The sequence below is a fragment of the Lactuca serriola genome, chromosome 3, assembly GCF_051521515.1.
Source record: "Lactuca serriola cultivar US96UC23 chromosome 3, Lser_US96UC23_V15, whole genome shotgun sequence".
Taxonomy (NCBI): domain Eukaryota; kingdom Viridiplantae; phylum Streptophyta; class Magnoliopsida; order Asterales; family Asteraceae; genus Lactuca; species Lactuca serriola.
Window position 1 is genome coordinate 52,764,764 of NC_136410.1, and position 20,218 is coordinate 52,784,981.

A 20,218-nucleotide genomic window follows, 5' to 3' on the forward strand; every position below is an offset into this window, starting at 1 on the left:
TTGGTTTCCCATGAAATAATGATCAATAACTTGTTGAGAAGTTTTGAAAGGCATCTTTTAAAGGTTAAAGTGGGTGGCTTTCGCTTCAATTCATAATTTCGATACTTAACATAAGACCAAAAGAGAATGAAGTACTTGTGAGATCATTGTGATCTGTTGAACAAGTAGGTGAGAATTTTTTTATAGGGACGAGAGAATTTAAGAAATCTAAAAAAAATAAACTGAATCTTTTAGGGTTAGAGAAACCTTGGTGAAAGGTAATCTCATAAATATCACTCAAAAAGAAAAAAAAAGATTTCATTGGGTAACAAGTAATATCTTGAATTTTTGAATTCACCGTCAATTCATTAGTGGTGTTGAATTTTAGGTTTCACTTAGTACATAGTGACATGAAACTAAGATCATGAACGCAGATTTTGTATAACCATAAACCTCAGTGGTTAAAACTGAGAGTCTTAGGGGTTATATTGATGAAACGAAATATAATGGAGAAAGATGATGGAGATGGTATAAGAAGCGAATGTACCTCTGCTTATTAAAGAAAAGAGAGTCCAAGTAGACAACTCTAAACTCAGTTTGAGTAGAGTAAGATAGCTCATGACTAGAGTGAACTTGATAGCCTGGATTGGGAAAACATGATTGGTGTTGATCATGTTATTAAGGCTTCACTCAGAATCAGTTGAGGCTTGAGTCTACATACAGCAGCATGCTTCTAGGGACGCCTAACTAACGAAATAAAACAATTACCTGCCGGAGAGGTGCCATCGAGAATCACACTTAGACAAACATAAAAACGTTAGAAATATGGAAATATTTAAAAAATAAAGAAAATATTTTTGGATGTTTGTGATAATTAACCAATTGAACGAAAAAAAATATATTTTTGGAATTTTATTAGTAGAAAAGAAGTAATAAAAAATATACAAAATAATAAATTTGAAACGCCTTAAGAAAAATAAGCAAGTTCAGAAGGACCGAACCCGAAATAGACCGAACGCTCGGTTCATTTCGGTTCATGGACCAACTTCACCCGAAATAGACCGAACCCGAAATGGACCGAACCCGAAATAGACCGAACGCTCGGTTCATTTCGGTTCATATGGGTTCGCTCTATTTCGCTTGTTACCTTTATGGGAGCGAAGGCGATTTCGGTACTGACTCGGCTTGCATCATTCCTAGACCTTGTAAAATCTTATTGAAGCTTGCTTCAGTAAGGCCTTTATGAATATGTCTGCCAGTTGATCAGTTGTTCTGACAAAGTGAATTTCAACGTTGCCATCTTCGACGTGATCCTTGATGAAATGGTACCTCAGTGCGATATGCTTAGTCTTCGAGTGTTGCACTGGGTTGTGACAAATTCTGATTGCGCTTTAAGAGTCACAGTATAATGGGATTTTCTTCATGTTTAAGCCATAATCTCGTAGTTGACTCTGTATCCACACGACTTGAGATGTACAGGATGTTGCAGCAATGTATTTGGCTTCTGCAGTGGATAACGAAACACAAGTTTGTTTCTTTGATTGCCAACTGACTAATTTTCCATCCAGAAATTGACATCCTCCTGTGGTGCTTTTACGATCCAATCCACAGCTACCTAGATCAGCATCTGAAAATGCTTGCACGAAAAATCCTGAATTGGTTGGATACCATAGAACGAGAGAGGAGGTTCGATTTACATAGCGAAAGATGTTCTTCACTGCTTGAAGATGAGGTTCTCGTGGTTTGGCTTGAAATCGAGCACAATAACAGACAGAGAACATGATATCAGGTCTACTGGCTGTAAGATACATCAAAGACCCGATCATCTGTCGATAAAGCGTTGTATCAGCGGCTGGTTTCTCCAATGATGGTGTGACTTTCGTTCCAAAAGCCATCGACACTTTTACTTTGGAGTCTCCCGTCATTCCAAACTTGGTGAGCAAGGACTTGGTATATGCTTCCTGATTAATAAAAGTGCCTTCGGGTCCCTGTCTAATGTTCAGTCCAAGAAAGAAATTAATTGGACCCATTGTGCTCATCTCAAACTTAGCTTCCATCAACTTTCTGAATTCAGCTGTTAAGCTAGGATTCGTGGAGCCAAAGATGATGTCATCAACGTAAATTTGGACTATCATAAGGTGGTTACCTTCTCGCTTACGAAAGAAGGTTGGGTCAACCGAACCTTGCTTGAATTTAGACATTTTTAAGAAACGAGTGAGAGTTTTATACCATAGATAGCTTTGTCGAGGATATAACAATGATCAGGATACTTCTCGTTCACAAATCCTGGCGGTTGCTCAACATATACGGTTTCTTCAAGTTCACCATTGAGGAAGGCACATTTGAAGTCCATCTGATAGACTTCAAAGTTCTTGTGAGTAGCGTACGCTAGAAAGATATGAACAAATTCCAATCTAGCCACTAGAGCGAAGGTTTCTTCATAATCAATTCCCTCTTCCTGACAGTATCCTTTGACCACCAGCCTTGCTTTATTACGAATGACATTTCCTTCTTTGTCCATCTTGTTTCTGAATACCCATTTGAGACCGACAACCGAAGCATCCTTTGGAGTTGGAATAAGACGCCATACCTTATTTCGTTCAAACTCATTTAGCTCATCCTGCATGGCTTGAACCCAGTCTGAATGATCAAGAGCTGAATTAACAGTCTTTGGCTCAATTTTGGACACGAATGAATTGAACATACAAAAATTGACTTTTGAAAATAGAGCAGCCTGTTTCGCTTTGATTTGAGAGCGAGTCAACACCTTTTCAGAGGATTCCCCAATGATTTGAGTCTGGGGATGATCTTTGGTCCATTTGACAAGAGGAGGAAACTTTGGATCATAGATAGGATCCAATTCAGCATCGACTTCTTTGAGCTCAGACAAAATGTCATCATCACCAACATTGGTGTTCTCCCCCTCGAAGAACGATTCCTGTTCAGGACCAGTATTTGGAATTCCTTCATTGGCTGGAATTTCAGTGGTGCTTGATGTATTTGACGCTGAGTTCTCCCCCTGGAATGAAGAACCTTGATCATGATGAGAAGAGGAACTCTCCCCCTCGACAGTAGGACGGTCACTAGAGGGTTCGCTTGCTTCTGTACTTTCGGTTCCTTTGGATTGATCATCAGCCATCTTCTTAGTGGCATCATCTATAACTCGTTTCAGATTATCAACTTTATTGTCTTTTGCAGTTGATTCAGAGTCAATTGCCTTCTGAGGCTCATCAAACAAGAGCATGAATTGGTCAAAAAGATTCGAGATGGAGATAGTAACCTGACCATTCTTTGGAAATATGTCTTGTGATGCATCTTCGGTTGCTCTTAACTTCTTAACATAACTATCGTCAAAAGTGACATAGTATGTTTCTTCAGTTTTCTTCGAGCGTTTATTGAGAACTCTATATGCCTTGGAGTTCAGGGAGTAGCCTAAGAAAATACCTTCGTCCGCCTTAGCATCGAACTTGTTTCGATTCTCTTTGGAATTGAAAATGAAGCATCTAGAACCGAACACATGAAATAATTTCACGTTTGGTTTTCGATTATTCAGGATCTCGTAAGGAGTAATGGAGAACCGTTTATTCAAGTAAGATCGATTCTGAGTATAACATGCATCCGCAATTGCATCAGCCCAGAAGTATAATGGCAAGGATGCGTAGCATAACATGGTGCGAGTAGCTTCACACAGGGATCGATTTCTTCTTTCAATAATGTCGTTTTGTTATGGAGTGTAGGGGGCTGAGAAATTATGAGTCATGCCCTTTTCAGCAAGAAAACATTCAAAATCTTTGTTTTTGAATTCCAGGCCATTATCGCTCCTTATATTACGAACAACCTTTCTGAGTTGCGTTTCTATCTGTTTAATGAAGAGCTTGAGCTTTGGTGTAGCTTCAGACTTTTGCTTGAGAAAGAAGGTCCATGTGAACCTTGAGAAATCGTCTACTATAACTAGAATATATTTGTTTCCTCCAATGCTTTCGATGGACGATGGACCATACAGATCAATATGCAGCAAATCCAATGGTTCAATTACCATAGTGTTGATAATTGAAGGATGACTCTGTCGACTCTGCTTTCCCATTTCACACGCTGCACAGAGATGTTCTTTATCGAATTTCAGAACTGGCAGCCCTCGAACATGATCACCTAAGACTAATTTGTTGATGTCCTTGAAGTTCAGATGATAGAGTCTCCTATGCCATAACCAACTTTCATCGGAGTGAGCCTTTGTAAGTAAACAGACTGCTGGTTTTCCTCTTATCGGATTGAGGTTCAGTGGATACATTTCTCCCTTTCGCTTGGATTTTAATAGAACGTTGCTTGATTTCTTCTCGCCAATTTCTGAGCCTTTCATCGTCGAATGATACTTTTAAACCGGTACCAACCACCAGCTGTGATACACTGATGAGATTGTGTTGGGCCCTTCAACGTATGCAACCTTTCTTATGGAGAATTCGCCATTAGTGATCATTTTGTATCCTTTAATATTTCCAAAAGAGTTGTTGCCATACTTTACAATACCGCCATCTTTGAGAGAGCGAAACTCACTTAGTTCCTCCTTCCTTCCTGTCATGTGACGCGAGCAGCCACTATCAATGTACCATTCTTTGTCAAACTGCTCGTCACATATAAGCTGCAAAAGATTAAGCAGATTTAGGAACCCAAAGTTTCTTGGGTCCTTGTGAGCCTTTTACAGGAGATGGTATAGTAAGAGAAATATCAACCATATATGTGCGTTTAAATAAAGTTGTTTCATCTTTTCTTTTAATGGTGAATACTTTAATTTTTGTTGACTTAGGAGGACTAGGGTTTTTGACAGAAGGACAGGAATTTCGTGATTTGGAATTAGGAGAGACATTAGATTCTTGGTTTTTGTGATCAGACTTGTAGGCTTGAGGACTGAAATTGCTATTTCGTTTGCCATGGAATGAGGCACCGAAACTCTTCTTTCGGTTGTTGTAGGATGAAGGACCGAAACCGCTCTTTCGGTTAGAGTTGGATGAGGGACCGAAACTGCCCTTTCAGTTGTAATTGGAAGATGAACCAAAACCACCCTTTCGGTTGTTGATGGGTGACGGACCGAAACCGCTCTTTCGGTTGTATTCATTTGAGGGACCGAAACTACCCTTTTGGTTCCAATCTGTTGAAGGACCGAACCCTTCTTTTCGGTTCCTATCGTAACTATGCTTCTGGTTCCTTGAGTTTTCCTTGAATTTAGACTTCCTTTCAATCCTTACATAATCAGGGTTCTAAGAGTTCCAAAATCGTTTCTTTCGGAGAGATTCTTCTTGTATCTTACGTTTCGTTGATGCTTTCGACCAGCGACCTGTTTTGGATTTCTATGAATGTTGGCCTTCCTTTTAGAAGCATGAGCACAGCATTCACTCTTTGTTGAAGAAGTATCACTCAGATTTTGCATCGGTTCATCCATATATGGTTTAGTTCCACTTGTGCTCGGCACATCGTACTTTGTAGGATCATTTAGTGGTTCAGGTATATATCTACCTTTCACTCTCCATGAGGTTTTCTGAGAAAGACCCTTCGTCTCGTCTGCGTTGTCGATTGGGGCTGACCAAAAGAATTCATCACATCCACCAACATTGTGTTCTTCTACCATCGCGGTTAACTCTGTAGTTTGTTGTGGAGAGATTCTCGGCACAGTGTAAACTTAATTTGGGGTAGTTTGAACCTTTTGGTACACGACAGCTTTAGCTTTGAGTACTTTGGACTTGTCGGTAGAGGAACAAGCAAACTCAACAGAGTTTTCAGAAATAAGGTTCTTATTGGACTTGGGTTCATTTTTGGCTAATTCAGAACAGTCTACCAAATCTTCTACAGAAATTTCACTCATATCATCATCCTCATTAAGTTTCAGATGTATTTTCAACATCAATTTTGTTTTCTGAACTTAAGTTGGCATTCAATGAGTCAAATTTTTGTATAGTTTCGGCTCTCAGTTTCAATCTATCATTTTCATATAGTAGATTTTTGAGCATGTCCTTGTGGTCCTTGGACTTTATGTAAGATTCAATTTTGTCTAGACCTATCTTATATGCTGGAGACACTTCGTCTGAAGATACAACGCTTTCACAGTTGTATGCTTCTGCATCAATTTCATCCTCCTTTAATTCAAGGAAAGGTAAAATCATACGATGAATTTTCTTCCCTATTTCACAATCAAGATGCAACTGAGTGATGTTAAAATAAAGTCTCTTAGCAATTAAACAAAAAACATTTCTTTGTTTGAGAAGTTTAAGAGTGTCTCTCTGCAAATAAATAGAATCGTCTTTAGATCTTATTAATTCCTTTTCCTTTTGCTCAATCCACATTCTTCGTTCCTCACTCTTTGATGAAATCCTGCTGATCTGATCACTTAGGTTAGAATTCGTGACACAGGTTTGGGTGAGACTGCTACTTATGCTAGAGAATTTTGACGTCAAATTATTTAATTCCTTTTCATAATTATTAGCAGGTATTTTTAGAGAAGCAAGAATATCTTGTACCTTTTTGATCAACTCATCAAATTCGTTGATCTGAGCACTGACAGGCTTGGCAGCACAACATCTATCCTCTCGCTCTCTTTCTTCTTCAACTCTCCCATCAGTTGTATATCCTCTCATTTGGGACACACCCTCGGTCACTACAAAGAATCTTCCCATTGACTGCTCTGCTTTTGCCATCATAGCTTTTCCGTGAGTAGGCTTCCTAACTTCATCATCCTCCGAATCTGTGGACCAGACCTCCACACCTCCAAACTCATCACTGTTGTTTGAACCCTGCACAATTAAAGCATTCATAGTAGAGTTATTAACAGCAGACTTTCTTTTCTTTATCTCCTCCAATTTTATTAGGAGGCTCGCTTCCTCATCATCTTCGCTTGTCTTCTTTTCTTTCTTTCTCAGCATGCAGTCTTTAGCAAAATGATTTTTGCCTCCACATTAATGACAGTCAAATCCCGAGTCGCCTCCAATTTTAGCTTCCTTCTTTGACTCTTCGGACTTTGACCTCATCTTCGGTTCCTCCTTGATCCGTTCGGCGCTATAACTTCCCTGCCAGTTTCGGTTCTTGTTGGCGGGGAATTTCTTCTTGATGAATTTTCTGGGATTCGACACCATCATTGCATATTCTTCGCCGGTTAGATCAAAATTTGCAAGATCTAATTCCTCTTCTTCTTCAACCGAACTCTTTCTTTTAGAGACAAGAGCTAAGGAACCTAGACCCGAAACTACATTCGTTTCCTTCAATAAGGCATTCTCATGGGATTTTAAAATACCCACAAGTTTTGCCAGAGAGTATGACTTGAACTGTTCATGAGCTTTGACAGTTGACACAACAGCCATCCATTCAGGTCTGAGACCATTCATGAAAGTGACCTTTTGTTCAATCACCTTTCTTTCAATCCCATGCTTTATCATCTTACTCAAAAGATGATTGAAACGATCGAAAGTTTGGATAAGTTTTTCTCCAGACTCTTGTTTAAAATCACCAAACTCTGATAACAGGAGGGTTTGAATAGAGTGTTCTAGATCTTCATCTGTGGAATATAATTCCTTCAATATATCCCAGATCTCCTTAGCTGTAGAACAGGAACTTACCAAACGAAACGTATCTGATTGTAGCGCAAACCTTATCATCCTTAGGGCTTTGATTTTGCACTGAAACTTCTCTTTTTCATCCTGAGGAATGTCTTTGACGTCATTGATGAGTTGATTGTATTCTTTCTGCATTTTAACAATCTTTGATGTGCTAGAATGAGCGAATGGGCCTGAAGTGATTGCTTCCCATATTAGATACCCATTGTCCTCCGATCCAATCACGTAATCTTCAAAGTGATGCGTCCAGACTTCATAGTCTTGCGTATACAAGATCGATATTCTCGTTCTAGACCCTATGTTGTTGGAGATATTTATTGAATTGGTTTGAGAATCGTCCATAGACATTGTGAATACTCTTGATCGAAAACCTGTAAAAGATCAGACTTGTAATTTTTCGATTAGGGTTAGATTAACAATTAATGAGATACGCCAATAAAGAATGACGGCTCAATAAATATCAATCAATGCGGAATAGAAAACCCTATGAACTTCTTCGACAGAAGAGGTGTGTATAGATTACATAGTCTCCTGCTCTAATACCAATTGATGAGTTCAAAAGTCTTAGATCGTTTAGATCTTTCACAAGTACGATAAAAGAAATCAAACAGTTTAAGAACAAATATAAGAAAGAACACAGAACAGAATCAAATATGAGCTTATGATTGAAAACTGAGTCACGCCTCAGCAGAGCTCGATGAAGAACTTCCGCTGTAGAGGCGAGCTAGGGTTTACAAGCAATAAATATGAAAACAATGAAAGCGATCCAATCTAAGTCTGCATGCATGCAGCTTATATACTAAACCCTAATACAAAATAATGCACGGCTGGACAGGCCCAATACCGGCATTCAAACTAGGCTATGGACCGAGCCCATGACGCAATCCACTAGACTCAACAAGAAAGATAGGGATAGGATATGAGTCCATCCATGCTTGAAAATATGATTATGCTTTGTTTTGGAAGAAGAATGATTCCATGCAGAATTTCCCGATTTGTAATGAGAGTAGATGGGTGGACACAACCACAAAAGGGAAGCAAGTAACACAAAAAGTGTTGCGGTACTTTCCTTTGACTCCAAGACTTCGACGGATGTATAGTTCCAGATTCACAGCTAAATATATGATTTGGCATAGTACTGGAAGATCAACGGGTGGTATGATGTATCCTCCGGTAGATGAGAAGTCATGGCAAGAATTTGATAAGAAATATCCAGAGTTTGCCAAAGAACCTAGAAATGTTTGTCTAGGTTTAGCTGCTGATGGCTTTAATCCATTCAGCAACTTTAATAACAATTATAGTATTTGGCCGGTTATATTGACTGCCTACAATACACCACCATGTATATGTATGAAAGAGTCTTCTTTCATGCTAACTTTTCTAATTCCTGGCCCTAGATCACCAGCAAAGGACATTAATGTTTACTTGAGTCCTTTGGTGGATGAGTTGAAAATGTTGTTGGACGAAGGAGTCCAAACGAGAGATGTATCAACCAACACTGTATTCAATACATGTGCGATGTTGTTATGGACTATCAATGATTTCCCACCATGTAGCAGTCTGTCTGGATGGAGTGGTCAAGGTTATTTAGCATGCCCTACTTGTAACGAAGATACATCTTCCATTTATGTGACCAACAAGATGTCTTATGTTGGTCACAGACGATTATTGAATATAAACCATAGTTGGAGGGAAAGTCTATTGTTTGATGGTCAACCTGAGAAAGTAAATTGTCTATCTGATCGAATTCTAGGGAAACATCCTGATTACGGGGGTAAAGAAAAAAAGCACGACGATGAAAGAAAAAAGAGAGAGTTAAATTGGACGAAACGAAGTATCTTCTTTGAGCTTTAGTATTGGTCTTCCCTCAACCTAAAACACAATTTCGATGTTATGCATGTTTCAAATAATGTGAATGAGAGTGCGTTGAATATTGTGCTGATGAACAATAAAAGCAAAGACAAAAAAGAAGCAAGAATTGACTTGAAAAATATGGGCTTTAGACCAGATCAATGACCAAAAGAGAAAGTCAAGAAGATGAAGAAACACAACAAGGAAGAAAACAAGAAGAAAGAAATACTCCCACATTGTTCTTACTCTTTCAAACCAATTGATCGACAACGTTTCTATCAATTCATTAAAGGAGTGAGACTACCTGATGGTTTTGGATCAAACTTTAAGAAGAAGGTTAATGATATTGAATCAAATTTGGTTGGGCTGAAGTCTCACGATCATCACGTCCTCATGCAATGATTGCTACCTATAGGGGTTCGAGCATGTCTCCCACCAAATGTTTCAAGAACAATCATTGACCTGTGTATATTCTTTAAAAAAAATGTGCACAGTCATTGGATGTTAATGACATGAGAAATTCCAAAACAGAAGTGGTGAAGATCTTATGGAATCTTGAGTTGATATATCGTCCAACATTTTTTGACATAATGATTCATTTTATTCTTCATTTACCTGATGAAGCCATTCTTGGAGGGCCTGTACACATGAGATGGATGTATCATTTCGAAAGATATATGAAAAAACTTAAAAAATATGTCAGAAACAAAGCCAAACCAGAAGGTTCAATAGCAGAGGGTTATGTTGCAGACGAAGCTTTGACATTCTGCTTTATGTATATTGAGGGTAGGCCTAGCAATAGAGCGGGTTTTGACCCAGATCCGATCCAAACCCTTAACAATTATATGGGTTTGGAGCATAATTTTTGATCTGTTTACCCGTTAACAACCTGTACCCGCTAACCCTTTTATTAAAAGGGCCGGGTATGGATCATCAACGATCCGCTCTGTTTATAACCCGCCCGATATAAATTTTAGAATCTTACATTTATATTTTATACTGCCTAAAGTTTACTTTAAATTCCAATCAAAAGTCCAAAGGGAAAAGGCTAAAGACTAAACTATTTTTACATAGGACTCGATGACTTAACTTCTAGACTTTCATTCTTCTCCTATGAATGATGATGTCATTTCATTTATATTCCATAAAGTAATCACAAATTTCATTTATAAATCAATAAAGTCATTTATCAATAGGAAGAGAGTTAGCAATTGCTATTCTCTGTCAATACAATTGACGATAGAAAACCAATCGAAAGTTACTACAATAATGATTTCAATTCCAATCTGAAAGTCCTCGAATACGTAATCTGTTTTCTAAATCAATATTTGTTTTGTTTAATAAATTTTATTTTATTATTTAAGTAAAATATGTTTTATTATTGTAAAAACCTACGGGTTATGGGGCGGGTTTGGATATCAGTTGATTCGATGGATAAGGGTATGAGTTTGATTATTCAAAACCATGCGGGTTACGGAGCGAGTTTGGATCAGACTTTGAAATTTGTTAAAAGGTTTGGTTCAAAGTCGATTCGCTCCAAACCCGCCCCATTTCCCGGTCTACTTGCGGGTATGCAAACTAAATTCAACCGTGCTGATAGAAATGATGATCATGGCCTTCCAAAAAGGCAATTTTATGTGTTCTCATCACAATCTCTAACAATGTCGGCAAAGAAAATCGTTGAACTTTGTAAAGAGGCCAAAAAATCATTGCATTCGTTTGTACTAAACAATTGCGATGAGGATGAGATGAGAAGCTACAAATCGTAAGTTTCTGATCTTTTAACTACCTTTTCGATAGTGTTTTAACTATTCTAATTATTTTGTCCCATATGCAGTGAATTCAAATCAGAATTGCGTGAAATTGATTTCAAAAAGGGATTTCCTTCATGGTTCAAAGAAAAGGTAAATATGTTATATATTTATAATGTAAAACTAATTTATTACTTAAACATTCAATCTTATATTTCTTTACAGATTTATTGTCTCCAAAAAGATATGCCTTCAGACTGTACTGACGAATTAGAGGCGTTGGCATATGGTCCGTTGTGTGCATATTCTTACACTGCGTGCATAGTAAATGGTGTCCGATTTGTTGTGAATAGTCATGATCTCCGACGCACTACTCAAAATAGTGGTGTTGTTACATTCGGAGAAGACGGTACACCATTATATGGTCAATTAGAAGAGATCATAGAGTTGCATTATTTGTATGATAAATCAGTTGTACTCTTTCGTGGTAAATGATTCCATACGTCATTACGTAATGGACGTTTAAAGACTATAAATAATATGATTCTTATCGATACCATTCATGAATGGTATGTCGGTAAAACGTGGTATGATGATCAACAATACATCTTAGCCACACAAGCTAAACATGTATTTTATCTCCAAGATCCCACTCAAAACAATAACCGGAGATTTTTGGAAGAGTTTCATCATCGAAAACTTTGGAATCATCCAAGTATCGGTGTTGTGAATGAGATAGATGTCGTGAACAACACTTAATCAACTAATTTTACCTTGGTTGTCGTCTTAGGCACCTTGCCTATGCAGACGACTTTAGGTGAAGTTGTTGAATTAAGTTTGATTGCTAAGAGGAATGTTGCTCATACTATAAACGATGACGATTTCATTAACGATGACAATGATGATGATGATGATACGTACTCTTTAGAAGAAGAAATAAATAATGCAAACTATGAGAGTGATGATGATGTTGTACATGTATATTGTTCTAGTGATGAATCTGATTGACAGTATGTTATTGTTATTATATATCCTGATTGCTTATAATATTTGTTAAATTTTGAAATGTTTCTTATTTGTAGCTTTATTATATATTCTGAATGTTTATAATATTTGTTAAGCAGATGGCAGAAGTCGCGAGGGGACACGGAGGAGACGGTGGGGATAGACCTCCACACGGGGTCACACATCGTGTACCATCGGGTTGCCAATCTTGTAAGTTATATGAAAATTTTAAGTATTAGATATATTAAAGTTTTAAATTTCTAAATTTCCAATTGTATATCTAAATATAGCACAAGAGAAGAATGTAAATGTGAATGTGCATGGCAAACGGAGAAACTTAAATTTGTACGATGATAATGAAAAAAACAAGTGTAGGCCTTTGGATTTGACAATCGGTATCTCCGGGCGGACGTATCGATATATTGGGGACAACCGGCAAATGTTTGTCAAACTGATCTCAAATCTGGTAGGATCACAGGTACCATTGCATTATCATACTTGGCGTTGTGTTCCCACCAAGTACAAAGATGATTTATATCCCGGGCTAGAGGTAAGTATACAATATATTTTATATGTATTGAATTTTACACTTATTAAATATTTTTTTTACTAATCAAATATGTTTCTCCTTTTGCCGACTTATTTTGATATTTAATAGGTATCGAGGCACAAACTTGTGGGAACCCCTTCGAGCGGGTATCCAAGCAGATATGCAAAGAGCTTATCGAGAGCGCAAGTATCAGATAAAAAAACATTTTGATAGAGTTGGTGGATATCATAATGTGCAAAGGCAAGAAGATATCCACCGCCTGATTGGACCGCCAAAGCTTGGAACAATATGATTGATTTGTTATTTTTGACCAGGAATACAAACGCACGTCATACAAAAATAAAGTTACTAGGTCGAAAATTCCGCACACAAGTGCTCACGGATGTAGACCCTATGCTCAACAACGTCATTTAGAGGTAATAAAATATATTAGTATTATTTAAAATTGTTATTAACATTTGTACAAATATATTTATTGTTTTTTCACTTATTATAGGAAAAAAAATGGGAATCAAGCCGCAACATATTGAGGGTTGTAGACAAATGCGCTACAGAGAAGGTTCAGGTTGGTGTAAAAGTTGAGCAGAAGAAGATTGGGTAAGTGATAAACAAAATGAATGTGTTGTTTAAATATATTATTATTAATTATAGTTTCTTGTTTAAGAAATATTATTATTATTATTTTAAGGTTTAAGTTTAGTTGTTTGTTTTAATTAACATATGTTAATTGTTTTCTTTATTTTTTAGGAGAAAATTCAAAATAAATATGAGAAAATGCAAAACGAGGTTGGGGAAGGCGGAGAAGTAAACGAGGAAGAATGTTTAGAACGTGCCCTTGGGACAAGACGTAGACATGCTCGCGGGGTGGGTAAGAGACCAACCGCCAACTTCGGTTTAATTCCAAATAAACGGCCTTCCACTACCAAATCGTCTCAATCTCAACCCCAATCTCAATTCCAATTTGATGCACAACAAATGCAACAATATTTGCAACAATATAATGCATCATTGGCGGCATGCATTCCGAACTTCCAACCACCACCATTTCCTAACTTTCTATTCAACTATAACACACAAACAAATACCTCTCAACAATTTGCTGAAATGATGGAAGAAGAAGGAGGAGAAAAAGAAGAAGGAGAAGAAGAAGAAGGAGAAGACGATTATGACAATGATGGTTGATGTTTTTTTAGTATTTTGAACAATGTTAGTTAACTACTTATTGTAATATTAAACTTGAATTTGATGTTTTGAATTTGAACAATGGTACCTAGTTAATGTATTTCAATTGATATATGTTGCAATGTTTTCTGGATTTGTTAAAAATGCAGGAATGATAATGTACAAAATCAGTAAAGCTAAAAGAAACAATCAGTAGCTATAAGTCCGTAATCGACAACTGTGAAAAACCTTTACCGACGACAAGTTATCGCAATAGCTTTGACCTTTTAATATAACTTTATTTTTTTTTCCCGAAAATATGGTTGACAAAAGCTATACCGACAACAAGTCGTCGCAATAGGTGGAGCTATGCCGACGACGTAATGGACTGTGTCGACACGTTTATGCCGATGACTCTTTGCCGACAACATGTCGTCGGCATAGCGTATACCGACATGTTGTCTGTATAGGGTCTGAATTTGTTGTTGCCATAGGGTCCAAATGTTGTAGTGATAAAAGAAAAAATTTTGAGTTAAGTTTTTTTGTAACATAGAAGCCACCTATTTTTTTAGGTAAATTTTGTAATGTAGAAGCCGCCTAATTCTTTAAGTAAATTAGGTAGATCTACATACTCCTTCCACTTCACGTTTTAAAAACTTACTGTGAATTTCTTTAATCCGCATTCCTAACTCCAACTCCTAGTTTTTCACGTTTTTTTTTACGTCTCTAAAACTCCTACAGAACAAGGATAGTAGCATTAGTAGTGACAAATATCACCGCAAAAGGCAAAATATTGCTGCTAGTATCTTTAGCGGCAACAAGATCATCGCTAAGGCGTCGACACTATTGCTTCGTACGACACGCAATGCTAGATCTAATCGAACTTTCGTTTAATTTTCGTATTTTTCATGATTTATTCAAATTTCCGATGGCAATTCACAACTTTTTGTTTTGAAAGATCTAAGATTGTTCAAATCATTTTATCTTTGTTTTTGTTTACGAAACAGAGGGGCACTTTCGTCCAATCCTTGGCTGAAATATATGCCATTATTATAATAGGGCTTGTCATTGGCCTGAGATAATGGTGCTACTAATAATAGCAGTATGATAAAACTATAGTAAAAATTTCATAGTTTTTACACTACAAGAATACAAATCTATGCCGACGTCGGTTGTCGTCGCTAAAAGTCAATCTATGCCGACGACAAGTCGTTTGCACACCCTTTGCAAACTTTGACTAAATTCTTTGACCAGGACATCTGTGCCAATGACAAGTCGTCGCTACAGGTCTGGCGGGAATGACAAAAATTTTCGCAGTACATGAAATTCTATATCGACGACTTGTCGTCGGGATAGGTATCGAAAAATAGATTTTCTATTTAGTTTAAAAACATGTTCCAGAAATACAGTACGCCTTCGTTTTATGTAAGTTATGCCAACGACATGTCGTCGGCAAGCCACGTGGCGATCGCGTGAAACATCTATCCCGACGACAAGTCGTCTACACATGGTTTTTATTTTTAATTTTTTTTGTTTCAGCATAATTGAAACGGCATCGTTTTTGTGGACCCTATCCCGACGACAAGTCGTCGGCATAGGGGTTTAATCTAAGAAAGACGCAGTCAGTCCGTTCATTCGCACAGACGTATCTCTCTCTCTCTTCTCTCCGACGAAAATCGTATTCTGCCTTCCACAACCGACGATTTGCTCCAGGTAACATGTTTTCTACTCATAATTTGTTGTTTATTGTTGTGTTGTAAAGATTTTTACCCTCAATTTGGGGTTTTTTTTGGTGTTATAGCCATCCACCGGTGGTGAAGAGGTTTTGCTTCACCACCGTCTTCCACAACCTTCTTCCACCACCGTCAGTCTCCCACCGACGAATCCAACCTCTTTCTAGCTTCTCCTTCACTGCCACAGTAGGTAAGTAAGTAATCTGGTGGGTTTTATGTGTGTGTGTGTGTGTTTTTTCCTGATTTTGTGTTCTTCGGGTGACAACCAGCCGCCATTGGAGTATCATTATCAATTTTGACAATCAGATTCCCGCTATCACAGCAAGAAAAACGAAAAAGGTTAGTATTTTTTTTCTAATTTTTATTGAAATTGAAATTGTATATATGTATAAGTTTAATTGAAATTAATCCTCTTATGATTGTAGAATTGTGTTGTTTGTTTTGTATGTGTATGATTGTGTTATTTGTTTGGTATATGTATGTTGTTTGTTTGTTTAGGTTTATATGAAATTGAAGTTGTATGTATAAAATATTAATTTAGTTGGTTAATGTTATATGAAATTGAAATTGTGGTTAAAATATTATATGAAATTCAAATTTGTTTAGATACATATGAAATTCAAATTTGTTTAGCTATCTGACGACAAGTCGTCGCTATAGGTCCGTAATCGACAACTGTGAAAAACCTATATACTGACGACCCATCTTCGCAATAGCTTAGACCTTTTGCGACGACTAGTCGTCGCTATAGGTGTCCCGACGACAAGTCATAGCCACAAGTATTAATAAAACTTTATTTTCTTTTCTGAAAATATGGTGTCCCGACAACAAGTCATCGCCACAAGTTATTAATAAAACTTTATTTACTTTTCCGAAAATATGGAGGACAAAAGCTGTACCGACAACAAGTCGTCGCAATAGGTGGAGCTATGCCGACATAATGGACCTATGCCGACACATTTATGTCGACAACTCTTTGCCGACCGACGACATGTTGGTTGGATAGGGTCCGAATTTGTTGTCGCCATAGGATCCGAATGTTTTAGTGTTATTAAAAGCATACCTAATATTTAAGGAATATGCTCAGGCCGTATTGTACAGTGTTGGTATCTAAAACCTTCCGCGTACAAAGTCCTTTATCGGTAATAGTATAGCCATCTGTTGGTATTGGTCTTACTGTGGAAATGGTATATAAATCTTTGTTAAAATTTCCATGTCATGTAAAGCTTGAAGATGTACAAGCATACAATTACTGCTACATGTAGAAAAACACGAGCGGCATCCATTATATAAGTCAAGTGCCTCATGCTTCAGTTATTCAAGCTTGTGCTCGCAAGAAAAAAGATGGCTATAACAGGAAAGATATCAAGTGAAGTTGAAATCAAATGTCATCGTCACCAGATCTTTGAACTCTTGAAGCACAAGCCACACCACATATCAGTCGTCGACCCTGAGAGGATTGAAGCTTGCCATTTACTTTCTGGTGAATGGGGTGTTCCTGGAGCTGTCGTTCTGTGGCACTACTACCATGGTAAACTACTTCATCCGTGCTAATTGAATATAAAAACTTGTTATACGCTGGATCTATACCACACCACACCACGCACACACACACACATCTATGCATGTAAATATGTACAAACTACTTATGGTTTTTCTGTAGATGGAAAAAAGGAAACTGCTAAGGAAATCATTGAAGAAATTGATGATGAATTACACAAAATTGTGTTCAAAGTTATTGAAGGAGATATCTTGGAAGTGTATAATTCCATGAGTGTCATCTTTATGACCAAAGATGTGGGTGATAAGAAGTTTGTTATCTGGACTATAGAGTTCGAGAAAGCAAACGCAAGTATACCAGATCCAACATCGTATCTGGACGTGGTTTGTGGAATGGCTGGAAATATGAATGCTCATTTTCTCAAGTAACCATGATGTGGCCGATATATTCACTAAATAAATGTCCCTGACATTATCAGCTCCAACAGCGACTTGCTTGGTGTTATGGTGAAGGGAAGTGATTGTTGAATAAATAAATGTCAGCTGGTGTATTTATAAATATTGATGGTTGTGAAGATATGCATTTGTATTGTATACTAGCATGGTGTTATCGTGTGTTTCAGTGACATGTGTGAGAATTGTTTCACCTTTTGCTTGATTTTTGAAACTAAAACTCACTTCTGATAGTCACGTTTGGTGTTTATGCTTTTCTATAAGTTTAAGACTTAGGAATGGTTTAAGTAATCTGTAAAACTATGAAATGGTTTAAGACTTTTATTTTGCTTTTTAAAGTTTTGATCAGCAAGACCTTTAAAGCGTTAAATCATTTTGTTTTGGTGTTTTGGTGGTGCTCTTAAATAAATGCAGAAGAGAAAATGAGAAATCACGGATTCCCATGTAACTAACATATCTCCATGTGGACAAGATTTAAGACCCTCAAGGAATCAAACTTACCGAAACCGATTCAATTAATGTGTAGTGTCGTCTTACCATAGAAACCTCATAACACTAATGACGTATTAACTGGTTCAGAACCAAATGAGAGGGCTAGCAATAAAGCAAACAGTGAAAGACAGTATTGTCAATCTTTTGAACCAATCAGACAAGTGGAAGATGAACCTTTCTGGATTGGATCATTTACCTTAAAATCCACGAATCTCTTCAAATAGTTTCTCACCAATAGTCCAAAACCAGAAACTTTACAAGTCGGAAATTTTCCTACGGAGAACAAAAATAAGGATTTGGTCCCGAGGATATGGAAAGGAAAGGAGTAGGGTCAAAGTTCTACAGAAAGGAGTGAATCACACGAGTCACGAGGTCCATCACACGTAATTCCTCACTATGGTAGATTTCGGGTGCAAGGATGCATGCAGTATTAAAATTAAAAATATAGGAGTAATAATTTCTTGTTGACAATAAATCTGGTCAACTTGTTAATTTGTATATTTACAGTTCAACATCAATCTTTATATTTAGACTTTCGTTTTCAATAGTGGTTCGAGGGTTGTCTTTATATTTAGACTTTCGGCATTATACTGTATAGGTGTATATCTAATGTACCCTCATGACGTGTGAGGATCTAACGGAATGGAGCCATTGTGGAGAGGGACCAAGTCTGTAATAGAAATTAAACGTAGGGAACTATTTGGGAAAATATCAAAATTACAGACCAATCTTGCAATTTTATGCAACGCTTAGGGACCATTTTTGTAGTTCAAATAACTTTATACCAACGGTCTAATATTGTTCAAAACATCTCATATTTGTTTAGCAAACATAATTCGGGCATTGTTTAATACTTCCACACAATAATAATAGCCCTCATCGGGGTTTAGAACTAGGTTTTGTCTTAAAAATAAGATGTTTAATTGTCATGGATTGAAGTATGAAAAAAAACTACCGTTAGCGGACATGTGTATGTATATATTTGTATTTGTATAGTTAGGCCACTATCCTTTACATGTATTTATATGTATCGGCCCATGATCATCATCGTATTTATTCTTATTTGTAATGCCTATTATGGGAAAATATTGGACTTAGCAACTACAATAAGAATTTCATAGTTTTTACTCTAAAAGGTACCAATATCTTTTACAAATATACACATCTGAGTGTCGGTCCAGTCCTTGATGCATTATCACGGTATTGGTCTCATGGACAGTTAAAGTGGTACAATAATGTTCCATTAAAATTCCCATGACATGCAAAGTTTGAAGATGCATAAAAGATGCCCAAAACACAGCTGGAAATAACCATAAAGATGGCCAATACATGCTGAACATCCATATATAAATGCTTGACCATTGGTTGTTCAACTACTAGAGGGGACAACAAGCTATATAGTTATAGGCTCGCAAGAAAAAAAAAAGATGGCTAAAATAGGTAAGTTAGTCCGTGAAGTTGAAATCAAAAGTGATATTAATTTGGTCTATGAAATCTACAAGCACAACCAAACAACTCTACAGTCATCGGCCCAAGGTTCAAGGTTGCGATTTAGTTTCTGCTCAGTGGGGTGGGTCTGGATCTGTCATTCTCTGGCGCTTCATCCATTGTAAAGTATTTCATTTATGATAATTCAACAAGAAAATTTGTTATGTGGGTGTGTACAAACTAATTATGGTTTTTTCCGTCGATGGAAAAGTAGAAAGTGCAAAAGAAATGGTTGAAAAAGTTGATGATGAATTACACAAAATTGTGTTCAAGGTAATTGGAGGAGTGTTGGAGAGATGTATAATCTCTTAATCCTCACGGTTAATATTGAAGATATGGGCCATAAGAAGTTGGTTATCTGGACTATGCAGTTCGAGAAGGTGAATGCGCATATACCTTGACCCAACACCATATTTAGACTTGCTTTGTGTTGTGGTCGGAGATATGGCTGCTTATTTTCTCAAGCGGCTATGATGGTAACAATAAAAGGAAGTGATTGTCCAATAAAACATATAGTCGATATATTTGTGACGAATATTGCATGGTTGCTTGTCAAGATATGTATTTTTATTTTAAACTAGCATAATTTGTGATTCGAGAATTTTTTTTAATTGTAGGTTATAATTGTTGTAAAGTGGAGAAACCAAGTAATGAAATGAA

The 20,218-nt window shown here is 37.0% G+C and overlaps 1 protein-coding gene across 1 annotated transcript; it reads left to right on the forward strand.

Moving 5' to 3' along the window:
* The first annotated feature begins 16,947 nt into the window (after positions 1-16,947).
* On the forward strand, positions 16,948-17,771 carry LOC145092279 (MLP-like protein 31). The gene is made up of 2 exons (XM_079030208.1): positions 16,948-17,156; positions 17,289-17,771. The coding sequence occupies exons 1-2, from the start codon at positions 16,970-16,972 to the stop codon at positions 17,552-17,554; spliced, it is 453 nt and encodes a 150-aa protein (XP_078886334.1). The 5' UTR covers positions 16,948-16,969; the 3' UTR covers positions 17,555-17,771.
* The last annotated feature ends 2,447 nt before the right edge of the window (positions 17,772-20,218 follow it).